Source organism: Dryobates pubescens, chromosome 20, assembly GCF_014839835.1.
Source record: "Dryobates pubescens isolate bDryPub1 chromosome 20, bDryPub1.pri, whole genome shotgun sequence".
Lineage (NCBI taxonomy): Eukaryota > Metazoa > Chordata > Aves > Piciformes > Picidae > Dryobates > Dryobates pubescens.
The window spans coordinates 13,662,337-13,677,260 of record NC_071631.1 but is presented as its reverse complement, the minus strand read 5'-3'; the positions used below and the strand labels follow the sequence as shown (position 1 = coordinate 13,677,260).

General features: G+C 57.6%; 2 protein-coding genes across 2 annotated transcripts in view; both read right to left on the bottom strand.

Annotated features, from left to right (window-relative positions):
* Window positions 1-235: 235 nt before the first annotated feature.
* TEPSIN (TEPSIN adaptor related protein complex 4 accessory protein) lies at window positions 236-4,432 on the bottom strand. Its single transcript, XM_054171038.1, has 13 exons — window positions 4,375-4,432; window positions 3,948-4,020; window positions 3,651-3,742; window positions 3,391-3,484; window positions 3,124-3,191; window positions 2,899-2,977; window positions 2,574-2,645; window positions 2,162-2,368; window positions 1,873-2,047; window positions 1,542-1,658; window positions 1,270-1,348; window positions 1,021-1,155; window positions 236-735 (listed from the first exon to the last, which is right to left on the bottom strand). The coding sequence occupies exons 1-13, from the start codon at window positions 4,414-4,416 to the stop codon at window positions 256-258; spliced, it is 1,713 nt and encodes a 570-aa protein (XP_054027013.1). The 5' UTR covers window positions 4,417-4,432; the 3' UTR covers window positions 236-255.
* A 1,905-nt stretch (window positions 4,433-6,337) lies between these two features.
* SLC38A10 (solute carrier family 38 member 10) overlaps window positions 6,338-14,924 on the bottom strand; it is a 41,698-nt gene continuing 33,111 nt past the window's right edge. Inside the window, 4 exon segments of the mRNA XM_009897977.2 lie at window positions 6,338-9,546; window positions 10,253-10,432; window positions 13,241-13,348; window positions 13,915-14,373. Coding sequence (XP_009896279.2) covers window positions 8,387-9,546; window positions 10,253-10,432; window positions 13,241-13,348; window positions 13,915-14,373 — 1,907 coding nt within the window. The 3' untranslated portion in view covers window positions 6,338-8,386.

Genomic DNA, 14,924 nt, shown 5'->3' with positions numbered 1-14,924 from the left:
AACCAGTGAGAGAGACATTATAACCTTATCAAAACCCTGGGCCCTGATACCACTTCACACCCCATGTCCCCTTGGCAACCCCCCAGCACTCCCCTTCCCTTGAGGTGGGTGGGGCTTCCTGTTTGCTTTCCCATAGGTGAAGCTGGGGGGACTGAGACCTCTGTTCCCACTGCTGCTGGTGTCTCCTGCAGAGCAACCATAGCAGGACAAGTCACACAGCAAGGGACAGCAAAGCCCCCAGGAGCCCAGCAGCAGCTACATATTGAGAAAGGCAAAGGCTGAGGGCTGTTGGCTGTCCTCTGTGTCCATCTGTCTGTCCTGGGGCTGGGACACTGTCCATGGCTCTTCTAGTGGAGAGTCCGAGCAGAGCACTGAGCCAGGCCGGGCCACCAGCTCCATACCAGCAAAGAGGGACAGGCTGTGGGAAGGCACAGGTGTGCCCAGAGTGTCCTCTGCCAGCCTGCTCACCACATCCTGCTCACAGGGACAGGCTGGCACCACAGCACTGGGTTGCTCGTGGGTCTCCGCTTCCAGCCCTTGCTCCTCGCTGCAGGGCGATGGAGGCACAGGCAGTGGGGCTGGGCTCAGAGGGGTGAGGATGCTCTCTCCTGCCAGGGCTGGGATGTCTGCCAGCAGGTCCCCAGGGCACCGGGCTGAGCCCACAGCCATGGTGGAGGGGTCTGGTTTCTTTGGGGAGGGTTGGCCCCTGCAGAGAGCCTCGAACTGCCGCAGGATCTGCGAGGAGAAAAGTGGGACAGGTGGGAGTGGGAGCAGCAGCCGGAAGGAAGCTCAGCCCTGGAACCTTTTCCCAGTGCTGGGCATCAACCCTGGTTGTCCCCTCCCAAGCCTCAGTTTCACCTCCTAAGAAGCATCACACTCTGGGAGAAGTGGACATCTCCTGCCCCTCTGGGACATGCACAGAACCATTCCCAAGGGCTGGGTGACCCAAGAATTAGCAGGACAGTGCCTGGGAACCCCCTAGCCCCAGGGAGAGGGAAATGAGGACAGTCTAGAAGTCACCTTGGTTGCTCGGTTGGCGACAGGGCCAGGGCTGCCTTGGCTGAGCTGCTGGAGGTGCTGCCGAGTCCCAGCAAAGAGCTGATCCAGGGAGAGCAAGTCAGAGCACATGAGTGAGGAGATGGCACACATGGACCTCTGCAGGGAGAAGAGTGTATCTGAGCCAGGCAGGCATCAAAATGCTGTACCCTGCCACACCAGAGCCCAGAGTGGGCACACACTGGCAGCACACAGGGCCTGCCCCGTGCTCACCATGCGGACGCTGTCAGTGGGGTCCTCCAGTGCCCGGCTGAGCAGCTCCAGCACCACCTCACAGTTCAGCAGCCCACACCTGGGCAGGAGGAAGGGGTTATGGCTGCACCAGCCTTGTGCAGGTGGGAGCAGCCCTCCTGCCTGACAGAGTTTTAGCCCTGGAGATCTGGGCCAAGGCAGCCAGGGGAGCAAGAAGGGCTCAGGCTGCCCCACCAAGCCCCTGGAGCACTCCCTGCCCAGCCCCACAGGGAATATCCACCTCGAGCACTTACTCCTTGACGAAGTGCTGTGCTTCCTCCCTGGTAAGGAAGACCCTGGCACCGTGGGTCAGCGCTGACACCAGGCTCACCTCTCGCAAGCAGTCACCCAAGCTGTCAGTGTCCGCCCTGCTCAGGGAGATGCCTTGGTGGGGACAGGGGCCAGCCCTGCTCCCTCCTGGGGAGGGAACAGACCACACTGCCCTCCCGTGGGCAGGAACCCCTCCCAGATCACCTTCCCTGCTCAAGGCTGTGCCCACGCACAAGGGCACCATTCCTGGAGGTGCAAGAAGCACCTCCAAAGGTCCCGAGGTGGGAGAGGATGCCCCCACAGCCCTATTCTCACCTCTCAGTGCCTTGGGTCAGCTCCCGGCTGGCCCCGGAGTGGCTGTCACTGCCTGACTTGCTGCAGGAGTCCGAGGTGCGGCTCAGCTCACCGTGCCCCTGCGAGGAGTCCTGGGAGCTGTGCCCGCTGTCTGCCTCCTCCCAGCCGCCCCCAGCCAGCCCTGGCTGGTGCCTCACTGCAGGAACAGCGAGGTGCTGAGCCCCAAAGCAGCCCCAGCACCTTCTGCAGGCCCCCACCAGCCCCCCCAGCAGCCACCGCCCGCTTCAGCCCAGCGGAGGGGGGGACCTGCCTCGGATGCTGCGAGCCACGGTGGCTGCTGGTGGCTTCACAGCCCCAGGTGGGCTCCTGGCAGGCGAAGGAGCTCGCACGGGCTCGTAGGAATCTTCATGGAGCTCCCTGTGGCCAAGCTGGGGCCCCTCTGGGGAGGGGAGCACAGCGTGGGCCACCGCCTCGGCTGCTCGCTGGATGGTGCTGAGCAGGGCTTCCCCTGTTGATGCTGGACAGAGAACAGGAGGTGAGTCAGGAGCTTTCTGGGGAGCCCAGCCCAGCTCCGTGACACCCAGCACCCCACAGGGTGTCATGATGGGATAGGGCGGACCTGCCAGCAGAGAAACAGCCCTGACAAGGACCTCCATGGTTGGGGCATCAGGGCAGTACCAAGCAGGGGACCCATGCAGGGTGAGGGCAGAGCCAGGACTCACCAGAGCCACTTTTCTCACCACTGAAGCCAAATCCTTGCAAGGAGCTGCAGAGGCTGGGGCTGGAGCCCATACCTAGGGGAGGTACAAGGCACATTCAGGGGAAGCAGAGGCATTTGGTGTGCCCTTCCACTGCTCCTCCTCCCTCTTGCAAGCACAGGGAAGTGCATGAGGTAGCTAGGAGTAGCTGGGATCAGGGCAGTGTCACTCACTCCTCCAGACCCTGCCCTCAACCCCAACAGCCCCCCTGGCCAGAGGACTCTTGGCACACACCCCTACAGCTCCAGCTGAAGGCCCCATGAGAGGGCTGTGAGGGGCCTGCACTTACCTGTGGGAGGCAGGGGACGGGCAGGCAGCATAGCAGGTTGTGGGAGCGGTGCATCAGAAAAGAGAATGCTGGCCAAGTCCTGACAGGAGAGATAGGAAGTGTGGGGACAGTGTTGGGGAGCACTGGTCACCCTGACTAGACCATGAAGCCGGGACCTAGGGGGCAAAGTTGCCCTGACACTCCTGGCAGGATCCCAGCAGTCTGCTTGCAGGGGCTGGCACTCACCTGTGCAGCTGCTCGGACCTTCTGGTTCAAGCTGTTGCCATGAAGGGGATCTGGGGGTCCAGAGAACACTGCAAGGCACGAGGTTGTAAGGCCTGGAGGATAGCCAGCTCCCAGGAACAAGGCAGAATGTGGCAAGACCACACCACTGGCCAGCACTCAGCCTCTGGAGCAGCCCTGCATACAGAAACTGCCCTAGGCTTTCCCCACAGCCAGGCTGAGTTCTCCAGCACCACACAGGGCTGCTCCTCACTCTCCTTGCTCTGTTACCTGCTGCCTCCCGGATGAAACAAGCATTCCTCTTCAGATGCAGGATGAACTGGGGGGAGCCCTGGGTGCATGTGTGCAGCAGGATCTTCAGCACCTGCAGACACAGGGCTCGGGGTGAGAAGACCAAGTTGTGGCTGCCCTACCAGCCCTAGGTCCTGTGACAATGCCCATGCTCTTGCCCACCACCCTGGCCTTGGGGCTCTTCTGCAGCCTTTGGGGGAGCCCTGCAGCAGCCACCCCCCTCACCACCACCCACCTACCTTCAGCTTGACATGGCAGGAGTTGCTCTGCAGGCGGTTGAGGAGATATTCCAGCAGGCATTGGCTGCTGCCAGGCGACTCATGGGAGATCTCTGGGGTGGGGGTTAGGGATCCTGTTCCCCCCACAGGGACCATATCAGAGGGCAGAGCCTCATTCCGTTCTGCTTCAGCTGCCCCAGGGCCCGCAGCTGCCCCTGCCCAGACCTACAGGCCTCCCACAGCCAGCCCAGCCCCCTGGGCCGGCCCGTGGATCCCTCCCTGCTCCCCGTTGCCCCTCTGCACCCCCCAGAAGGATACTGGCGATCTCCTCAAACAGGTACCCGGGGCAGGGGACGTCGTCGTCTGCTGTGCCTCGTAGCAGTACTGGCAGCTGCAAAAAGAGAAGGGATGGTGTGAGAGAAACTGGGCCTGCACCAGGGTCCAGACCTATCCAGGACGGCGCCTGGTCCTGCTAGCCCAGCAAGTCCACTCTAGAAGCCCCCCACACTACCGCAGCAAGCTCACATCGCTGCATGACTACCACAGCCCTCGAAACGAGCGACGCGACAGCTCTGACACAGGAGTGAAAGGGCAGGGCAGGGCAGGGCTGCCTCGGCAACACCGCGAGGCCGCGACCTCGGACAGCACACACGGGAAGGTGTAGCGATGACATCACGGGAGGGCAGTGGTGTCACGGCCTCAGGCAACCCCCCCGACCCTAACCCGGCCCGTACCCGGCCCGTACCCGGCTCAGGAAACTCAACCGGTCTCTCAGCGGCGCCGCCATGACACTGCCGGCACGACTGTGCCCGGCCCTACAGCAGCCTCACGGCTCCGCCCCACGGAAGCTGCTGAGCACCAATGAGGGCGCTAGATACTGCGACTTGGCCAGTCATCGGCGAGGGAGGGCGGATCTAGGGGCGGAAGTGGCTCCCAAGAATGAGGCCGGCAGCAACAGGGCGGGAGATGGGAAGTAAACAACCGCATCTCTGCCAATCAGAGCTACCAGCAGCCAGGGGCCAATTACAAAGGGATCGGGAGGCGGGCACCAAATCCATGCTGTCGGCGAGCCTGTCCCACCAACCCGAGAAGGCTGAAGGAGCCGACCTTTCGCCATCATCCAATCATAAGCAGTATATTTTGATAGGCGTTCCGCTTCACGTATCGACGAGCCAAAGGGGCGGTCATCCCATGGACGCCCAACACGAGCGCGCGGAGCTTTGATGGGCGCGGCGAGCGGCCAATGACGGTTGCTGCATGATGGCGGCGCTCAGGCCGTGAGGAGGCGGCGGCGATGTCGGGCCAGGGAGTCTGGCTGCGGGCACGGGCGCGGCTGCGGCGGTTCCCCGCGCTGCTGGCGGGCTGCGGGGAGCAGGTGGGGCCGGACCGGGCCAGGGTGGGGATCGGCTCCGGGAGACGCCCGGCGAGCCCTTTCCCGTTCCGTGTCGTTCCTCTCAGGCGGCTGCTTACGGCCGGTGCGTGGCGGCGGCGGCGGGCGGGACGGCGGAGCTGCGGCGGGACGCCTGCTTGGAGGAGTTCCGGGCGCTGCGGGACTGCTTCGACCGGGCGGTAGGTCCCGGCGGTTTAGAGGAGCGGCCCCGAGCACGGGGACCCCGAACTGAACCGCGGTTCTTTGGCAGGCGAAGGCGACGCCAAAGTAAATTCGGGAACGGCCCCGGAGCCCCTCACCCCATGCACCGGACTGGAGAAGCTTCGGAGAAATAAAAAACTCTAAAATCTAAACCGTGTTGTCCTTAAATTACAGAATAAAGAGCAGGAGAGAGGCTAGTGGCAGAGCCCCCAGCCCCGGGGAAAGAGCAACCGAGGGATGAGTGGTCCCGAGCTGGCAAACGGTCACCGAGACCCCACCCGCTCCCCGTCCTGGAAGGAGCAGCCTCTCATTGATTTGCTTTGGTTGGAGGAGACCTCTAAGGTCGTCTAGTCTTAACTATTAACCCAGCACTGCCAGGCACCACTAAACCACATCCCTCAGTACATCTACACAGCTTTGAAAACCCTCTAGAGATAGGGACTCCACCACTGCCCCAGGCAGCTCGTTCCAAGGCTTCACAACCCTTACAGTGAAGAAATTGTGCCCAATATCCAACCGAAACCTCCCCTGGCACAACTTCAGGCCATTTCCTCTCGTTCCTCACACCCCCTGGGCTTTAACCTACACTTGGTGGAGCTCTCTGCAACTCTCTCCAGCTGCAGTCTTAGGTTCAGCCCTGCTTGCTAGCTCCAGCTTTGCTCAACAGCAAAATGTCCTGCAGCAGTAGAAACCAAGGCAAGACACTGGCCCCAGTGTGTCAGGAACTCTGTGAACAGCTGGGCACAGGGTGCTTGGGGAAGACAGCCCCTGTCTGAAGGCTCCTGCTCTGGCAGCAGGTCTGCCGCAGCTGCTTGATCCCCTGAATGTCAAATTAGACTTTTTTCTCCCCAAGGCAGGCCCTGTGTGCACAGGCAGCAGGAGGATTGCAGCGTCTCTTCCTCTTCCCTGGCAGCAGGGAGGAGCAAGTTTCCAAGAAAGCACAAAATCCTCATTTCCTTCAGCTGCGTCATTCCCTGCGGGTAGGAGCAAAGCAGACACTGCTGCCTAGCCAGGAAGCTGTGACTGAGAAAGGCTTCCAGGTCTCTTGTGGTGTTGGTTTTTTGTGGCTTTTTAAAAATTATTTAAAATAAGGAGAATTCAGACCAAAATGCTTCAGCTTATTTTATTGATCAGCTTAAGTCTCCCCTCTGGTCTCTCCTGCCAAGCACCAGACCCTGGGCAGAGGCAACACAGCTTCTGCCAGCTTCCAGCCTGGCTTAGGGTACCCACAGACTGTTCCCAACTGCTGAGGAATGTCAGGAGCATCTTTGGTCCTTTGTGTTCACACACAATTCAACACCAACGAACACAGACAGGTCTGACCTTCACCCTGCCTGGCAGAGCCTCAACCAGACCCCAACAGACTCAAAGGGCAGGAGGGGGCAGATCCAGCGCCTGCTGGCTTTGGAAAGGCTGGTTGGTGCCACAGGGGACAAAGTCTGGACAAAGTCTCCCTGCTGCAGCCTTGGAGACGTGCTCCAGCACCTGCTGCCATCCCTGCCCTGAGGGACAGGGTCAGGGAGTGGCTCCAGGACTCCCGGCTGCGTTGCTTGTGCTTTACGACAGCGGAATGGAGAAGCTCATGGGGCAGTGCTGAGGGTTAAGGCCATGAGAGTAGGGCAGGTTGGTCCTCCTGAAGCACCCCCCAGTCTGTGGCTGTCAAGCCTGTGGCTCTGTGTCATTTATTAAGCAATTAAGACAATATCCTTCAAGCAGCAGGCAGGCACAGGTCCCAGAGTAAGCAGAGCCAGCTTGACAGTCCCACACGTCCCTACTGGCCCACCCCTGGCTCTGCAGGGCCCCATCAGACACCAACTGAACGAGGAGCTTACCCAAGACACTTCACGGATATAAAAACCACCACAGTGATGAGGTCTGGAACTCCAGGCTGGGAAGTTTCACCCGTTCTAAGTGAGAGCTTTGGGATTCGATTTCTTACATTCTCAAGTCAGGATGTGAAAATAAAAAAGTAATTAAAACCCACCACCACAAAAGGGATGAATCACTGTCTGGGAGCTCAAGACGAAGCGAGGCTCTCATGGAAGCTCTTCCCTTCCTCGCTCGTAAAAATCCATTGCCAGGGGCGGAGCAGGGACCTCTCTGGGTGTAAACCGCCACCCAGGGGGGCTGGGAAGAACGCAGGAACCAAACATGCTCCACCACGTTACAGAGAGAAGAGGTAGGTATGAGCCAAGCCCCCGAGCCCACCCTTCTGAGCCACGTTTCTTTTGTTCCCAAATTAGTCACCTCTTGCAGGGAAAAAAAAAAAAAATCAAGGTGGTCTGAGAAAGGGGTAGGGGCAGTCTGCAGCTTCATAATGCACTTTGGACAGAAGTCAAGCCTGAAAGCACAGATGAGAGCTGAGCATCCAGGGAGGAGGGCGGTGAGAGCAAAGCTCTGTGTTATTGCTAGTGTGTGGCCAACCAAATGAAATCCCTGGGAGTAGAGGAGGCACAACAGCAGCCGTTGTGCCTGGTTAAGGCAGCTTTTCTACTGAGCTAGGTTCCTAAACCACAACTATCTCCTAAACATGCAAGACTAACAGCTCCCCTGTCAAGAGAAACACCAAAGCAATTGGCTAAGCTGGTCACTCAACTCATGACTTGGTGCTTCTCTGGAATAAAGCCCTTCCCAAGAAGTGTGATCCTGGTTCTGCCCTGTCCCACCTTCCCAGGACTCTGCCCCAAAGCCCTACACACACAGCCTGGGCACATGAACCCAGGGCAGCGCCAGGGGAGCTCTTCCAAACAGGCAGGGGAACCTCATGGAGGACCACCTCAGTTCTGAAGGGGATAGCTGGATGGAGAAGGCAATTTGATATGAACTGGATGTTGAAAAAAGTCCTTGAAAAAGCTGGCCTGGCAGAGAACCAAGGTAGACGGCAACCTCTGAAAGCCAGAGGACAGTGGGAGCTTTTCTTTCATGGTTGCCATCTCCTCAGCCACCTGCAAGGGAGGTGCTACCATCAGAGAAGCCCTGGATGGTGCTCACAGCTTCAGGCAGCTCCCATGGGCCCAAGCAATGTGCTGCTGGCTTAGACCAACCACTGCCTGAACGGCAGCGGCCAAAAACCCAGCTGGCTAACCTGAACTTTCCCTCTGGAGCTCCTCAGCTCCGCTGCCTGTGGCCAACACCCGCAGCCACCCACCGAGCACGACCACCCTGCTCACAGGCTCCCGTCTGCCTGCATCATCTGCTTGATCTGCCGGCTGTGGACCACCTGCTGAGCCCCCTCCGCAACTTGGTTCAGTCGTGTCTCCAGAGCGCTCCGGAGGTCGTTCACTTTCACATCTGGAAGGGGGTTCAGGCCAATGAGGACCTCTGCCCCCTGTGCAGCCTCCTCCTCCTCGGGAGGCAGCAGGTCTCGTCTCCTCCGGCGGAGGTCCAGGTCTGCCTGCAGTTTCAGGTCCCGGTTCGGTTTGACATCGTGGTCAAGCTTCTGGTTCCCCTGGGCAGCTGCTCCTTTCTCAGGCTTTTGGGCAGGAGCATTCTCAGAGCCTGGCTTCTTCTCAGCATCATTTGAGACCACTCCATCCCCGTGCCTCTGCTTGCTCCACTGACCTCCCTGCAGGTCCTGAGCCACCTCCACCGCATTCTCCTGAGGAGCGTCCTCCTTTATCTCCCCTTTGCCAGCCAGGTCCTGCTGCCACCTTCCAGCACCCTCAGCTCCCTCAGCATCTGCTCCTCTTCGATGCTCCCGCAGGTGCTGCTCCCCCTCTGCCGTGTTCCTTTTACTAGCAGAGTTCACTGCGACTGCCAGGGCTTTGGGCTCCACCTGACTCAGTGCTTTGGCTTTAAGGTCTACTCCTGAGTCTCTTTCCAGGCTCTTTCCTGCTACTCCCTGAACTTTGGCAGCCCCCAGCTGTTCTCTTTGGATGGGAGCTGTAGCTGCTTCCACATCTTTCAGGGAGTTTTTCTTCTCGTGGACATCTCTTCCAGCCTTGGCTTCACGATCTCCTCCTAAATCCTCCGCCAAGGGCTTCTTCTCCAGGTGGTTTCTGGCTGCTGGAACACGTTGGGCATCCCTGTGAAGGGGATCCCGGTTCTCTGCAGGATTTTCAGCAGCCCTGTCATTGTCCTGTGGCAGCACCTTCTGCTCCTTGGGAGGAACCCCGGGAATCTCACGCCTGTGCCCAGCCTCTCCCAGCTTTCCCACAGCCGCCTTGCGCTGCTCTGTGGAGTCAGCAGGCTGCCTGCCCGGGCCTGGCGCCGGCTGCTCCAACAGCTCCTTGCTGAGTGCCTTCGCAGCAGCTTCGTGCTTGGCCCCAAGGCCTTCATCCTCCTTGCTCCTGGAGAGAGGCACTGCAGGCTCCTGCTGTACTTCTGCTGTGGAACAAATATTTACATGTAAAAGGGTTTCTCTTATGAGTGAGGGATTCCCTCCTCCTGCCACCACATTCTGCACAACAGCGATGGGCACGTGCCAGAACTAAAGAGCCATCAGGGACAGTGTCATCCCTGCACACAGCCACTAGGGATCCCCCACCTCACAGACCAGGGTCAGACATGGGAATAGCACTCACAGAGCTGGCTCTGCCACGTGCCAAAGGGAATCATAGAATTATAAAATCATTTAGGTCGGAGAAGACCTCCAAGGACATCAAGTCCAACCGATAACCCAGCACTGCCAGGGCACCTCTAAACCATGTCCCTCACATCCATGCAGCTTTTAAATCCCTACAGCGATGGGAACACCACCACTGCCCTGGGCAGCCTGTCCCAGGTCTTCACAACCATTTTGGGAAAGCAGTTGTTCCTAATGCCCAACATAAACCTTCCCTGGAACAACTTGAGGCCACTTCCTCCTATTACTTGTTCCTTGGGAGAAGAAACCAAGCCCCACCTGTCTCCAGCCTTCTTTCAGGGAGTTGTAGAGTGTGAGAAAGTCTCCCCTGAGCCTCCTTTTATCCAAGCTGAACAACCCCAGTTCCCTGAACAGCTCCTCACAAGACTTGTGCTCCAGACCCTGCTGAAGCTGTTTTGAGCAGCGAACAGCCTGCAGAGAGGTCACACTCTTTAGTGATGTCCTTACCTTGCTTTGGCTTCTCCTCTCCTCCCTCCTCCTGCCTTTGTTGGTGGATCTCCTTGTGCTGTTCTTCAATCACAGCCAGCAGCTTCGCCTGCTGGTCAAGTAGCTGCTTCTGCTGAACCTGCTGTTCTTTGATCACCTGCAGCAGCACAGCATGATCGAGCAGTTTCGCCTGCCCTGCTTCTAGAAAGAAAAAAAAAAAAAAAAAAGAGGAAAAACCCCACCAAACCTCATTAAAAATCCATGGCCCAAACCCCTCATTAACCAACTCTCAGTGCTGGAGGTGCTGCAGGGGCTTTCAGCAGCAGGAAGGTGCTACTCTGCCGACACTGCCCGTTTGCCATGAGGGAGAAGACAGGGCATGGCTCTGCTGCTGGCACTGATAGATGCTGTGATGGCACAGCTCCAGGGTGCCTCCACCAAGGACAGTGGGACAAAACCCAGAGGTGCTAACACAGCACACTGCCCTCCCAAGACTGGGGTGGAGGGATCAAAACCTGCTTAGGGAAAAGAGCTGTGAGCAGAGGTACAGGGGAGCAGGTCTGCTGGAGTGCCAGTGCAGGAAAGGATGAAGTGACTGCTCAGCACAGCAGCTGGAAGAGGATAGGACCAGCAGAAGCTGGTCAAGAGTGATGGTCTTGGCTGCCATATGAGACCAGGCTGCCTGCAGTGCCTGGGGAAGTCCCAGCACTGCTGCAGCTCCGCTCTTGAGATAAGCCAGGCCTCTCAAACACATCTCTCCATATACTGCAGAGACTTCATCCCAGATAAACTGAGCCTGGAAAGGGCACAGACAGCAAATGTGCTGTCTCAGGAAGAGCTGGAAGAAGCCAGCAAAGGCATAGCACCTTCAGGGACCTACACAAACATGAACCTAGCACTGAGGTATGGATGCTGAGCTGGGCTTTTTCAGGGGGCAAGACCTGGGTTAAAGCCAGAATGATGAGAGGCTGCTGTTGACTCTCCTCTTGGCTTAGCCAAGCGAAGGTCTGGCATGGGCCACGTCAGGAAACCACCCAGCAAACAACCATGCTGAAGACTGTAGCTTTGAGCATGGTGAAAGGGCTGGAACCTTGGTGGTTTAACAGGCAGCAGTGCCAGGTGGTTGGGCAGACTGGAACCACAGCAACACAGGAAGGCAACCCCACCTCCTACAGAGCTCAGCAACCACCACAACAAACCTGAGCACCCCCTGCCATGTCAGAGGAGGAAATCCTGCCCACCAGCGTTGGCTGCCACCGAGTCAGAGCAACCCTGGGCCAGGCAGCCATGACTCACATTGATTCACTCCTCACAAGCAATGCCTCACACATCAACTAAAAGTCCCAGCCATGCATGGGAACCTCACAGCCTCTTCTCCACCAGGACAGACAACCTCACCACACTACATCACGCCTGGGGGGTGTGACCCTCCAGACTGTTATGCCCCACAGGAAATAACGTCAGAATTAATAGTCTGGAAAATGCCATTTCAATGAAAAAGGGATGCTGCTGCCCAGGTCAATCCCTCTCCGACAAACACCACCTCCCCCCCATCCCACTAATCACCTGCTAGGTGATTACAGAGAAATCTTTCCAGTTCACATTGTGGTGCAATTAGCCAAGGGCCCCCTGGAATTCCCCTTCCACTCCCTTTTCAGAGGAGGAGGAATTTGGCCGTTTCAAGAGAGCCATTGACTTCTGGAGATCTGTTTATTTTTTGCACTTTGCTCAGAATAAACAATGAAAACAGAAGCCATTGCTGCTATCTCGCTCTCCGGGTCTGCCAGGTCCCCAGCTCAGCATGGGAATGTTTGGGCTGAGCATGCAGCAGGCAGAGGTTTAGTGCCAAATCAAAGCATTTCTCGCCGAGAGCTCTGCAAACAGCCCTATCTCCTGTGTTTGTGCGGCACACCTCTGCCACACAAACAAAGGGCCAGGCTATCTCCTGGCTCCTCCTTTGATCCCGGGGAAAGCCGGCCCCAGCCGGTGCTTTGGCTACATCTGAACAGCACTCCTCACAAAAAACATCTTAAGCAGCGATGAAATGGAAGTACCTGAGCCCAGGGCAGCTACAGCCACGGCACTCAACAATGGTCCCGACGAGGTAGCTGTTTGCAGGGAGCACCCAAGGAGCTGTGTGCCCTTCACCTTACCCCCAGGATGCCTTTTCACCCTCTCCCAGCCTCTGGACACGAAGCTTAGCTCAGAGCAAAGGAGCAGAACAAGCCCAGAGCACCTATGGTGACATTCTCATGGGAGAGCATCCCCAGCAAGTTGCACACAGAGCAAGACCCCATGGAAATACAGATCCCTTCTTCCATGTTGAAGCATAAAGAGTCCCGAGAGCCCATACCCACCAGCAGCTTCTACACTCAAATCCCATTGCAATACAGACAGCAACTAGAAAACTGAGATGTAACCACAAAAAGGAGGGTGATGATGCACTCCCCAGGAGCCATGGCCCTGGCTCATCACAGCAAGTGCCCATCACCTCTGGACCAGGACAGGGGTGAAGAGTTGGGGAACCTCTCCACACACAGGTGATGAGCCTGAGCTCAGGCTTCAACCCCTCTCAGAAGGCAAAGAACTCCCCGTGGGGAAGGGCTCACTGCACAGCACCAACACCACAGAAGGTGCAGATGGGGCACAGCTAAATGCCCACATCTCCCTGTGGTGCTACAGCCCACATCTGCCCAACTGCAGGGAGATGCCCACCCACCTCCCCACCCCACTGCCAGGTTCCCCAGTTTTGCACCAGCCTAAGTTTCACTTCAGCCTCTCTCCTGCCAAGGAAGCACTGCCAAAGCTGAGGAGCAGCCGGGTGCCAGTGTGACTCACACCCTCAGCCATGCTGCAGGCACTAATTGCTGCCGCGGCAGAGGTGACTGCAGCCTGAAGCTATGCACCAGCAAGAGCCAAGAGCCATGCTGGCTGGCACCAGGCTCCTGCAGAGAGAAATCCTGGACCCGCAGCCTAGCGCCTTCCCCTCCCCACACACCCCAGGCTCACCCTCCAGCTTGCTCTCCGCATTCTCCGGATGCTTCTCTTCGGTGTTTTGGGCCTCCCTCGGCTCCAGCTGATCTGTTCTCTCCGGGAGGGGCAGCTCCTGCTTTTCACCTGTGGACAGACAAATGGATCAGCAGACCTTTGCAGTCAGTAAGGATGCTCCAGCAGCAGATGTTCTCCGAGCTGACTCCACACTGTTGTCGTCCCTGCCCGCCTGAGCCGGCGCAGTTTATATTCAACCCAACGACTGCAAGGGAAGTCATAAAAAAAAATATTTAACAATCTTATAGAGTGGTGGCAGTGAGCCAGCACTACCTACCTCAGCCAATTAAAATGCAAGAACAGTTCTAACTGGCTTTTAGATGGGCACTTAGCAATGTGTTACCTGTCAAGATCTCCTGGCTCCGTGTCCCCAGTGATTCGGAGACGCACAGGAACAGCACGGCACCTGACATTTAGTAGGCTAGCAAACAACTGTTTGACAGATATTACAGTAGCTGTCAAAGCCACCAGATTCCTCCTTCTCCTCAACAGCTGCTGAAGGGGCTGTGCATGCTCACATGCTAATCTCATGAAATTAAAAGGAAGCACTGTGATCTAGGTAGGAATAACCAAATTGCCCAGTCTCTGGAGGGGATTACAGGCCAAGAGAGGAGCGTTTGCTCAGAAGAGCTTACCAGGGTCAGCTTCCTTCTCCACAGCCTCCTCTGTTTTCCTGGGGAGCTGGAGCTTTGCTTTCTCCCTGTCACCTGCAGCCTCAGCTTTCTTCTCACCGTCCGGCATGGCAGCTCGTGCCTTGGCTTCCCCCAGTTGTTTGTCTGGCTCCAGCTCTTTGTATGGCAGCCTGCCATCCTGCTGCACCAGCACCTCCAGGACGTTCTTGGGATTCTTAGCGGGCTCGTCAGTCCCTCCCTGCAGTTGGTTCCCAGCAATCACTTCCTTCCCCTCTTTCGGGCCAAGTGCCTCTTTCTGGGGATTCACTGCGTCTGGCTCCTCCAGCAGACGATCCTTGGCTCCCCCAGGCACAGGCTGCTTCTCCTCAGATTCCTCCCGCTCCCGGCCCATGTCCACGACCACTTCATCATGTGGGACGGGCGGCTCGTGGCGATGGGCTTCCCCCACGGGCAGGGCAATCCCTGGCAGGGATCACAGAGAAGGACAGAGAGCTGTTGGAGCGGGCCCAAACAATCTGCAGGCTGGAACCCCTCTCCTGTGAAGACATGCTGAGAGAGTTGAGGTTGTTCACCTGGAGAAGAGAAGGCTCCAAGGAGACCTTCTTGTGGCCTTTCAGTACTTAAAGGGGCTGTTGAGAAAGGTGGGGACAGACTTTTTAGCAGGGCCTGCTGTGACAGGCCATGGGGAGATAGTTTTAAAGCAAAAGAGGGGGATTTGAACTAGAGAGAAAGAAAACATTTTTCACAGTGAGGATGCTGAGACACTGGCCCAGGTTGCCCAGAGAGGGGGTAGATGCCCCATCTCTGGATCAAGTTGGATGGGACTCTGAGCAACCCGCTCTAGTTGATGTTCCTGATGACTGCAGGGGCTTGGACTAGACAACTTTTAACAGTTCAACCCAAACCATTCTATGGCAGACAGGAGTTGGGAGCCTGAGACTGAGGGGAGCAAGTATGAAGCAGCAGGTTCACAGCACACCCAGCACTCCACTCTGTTTCAGCCCTGCTTTTCC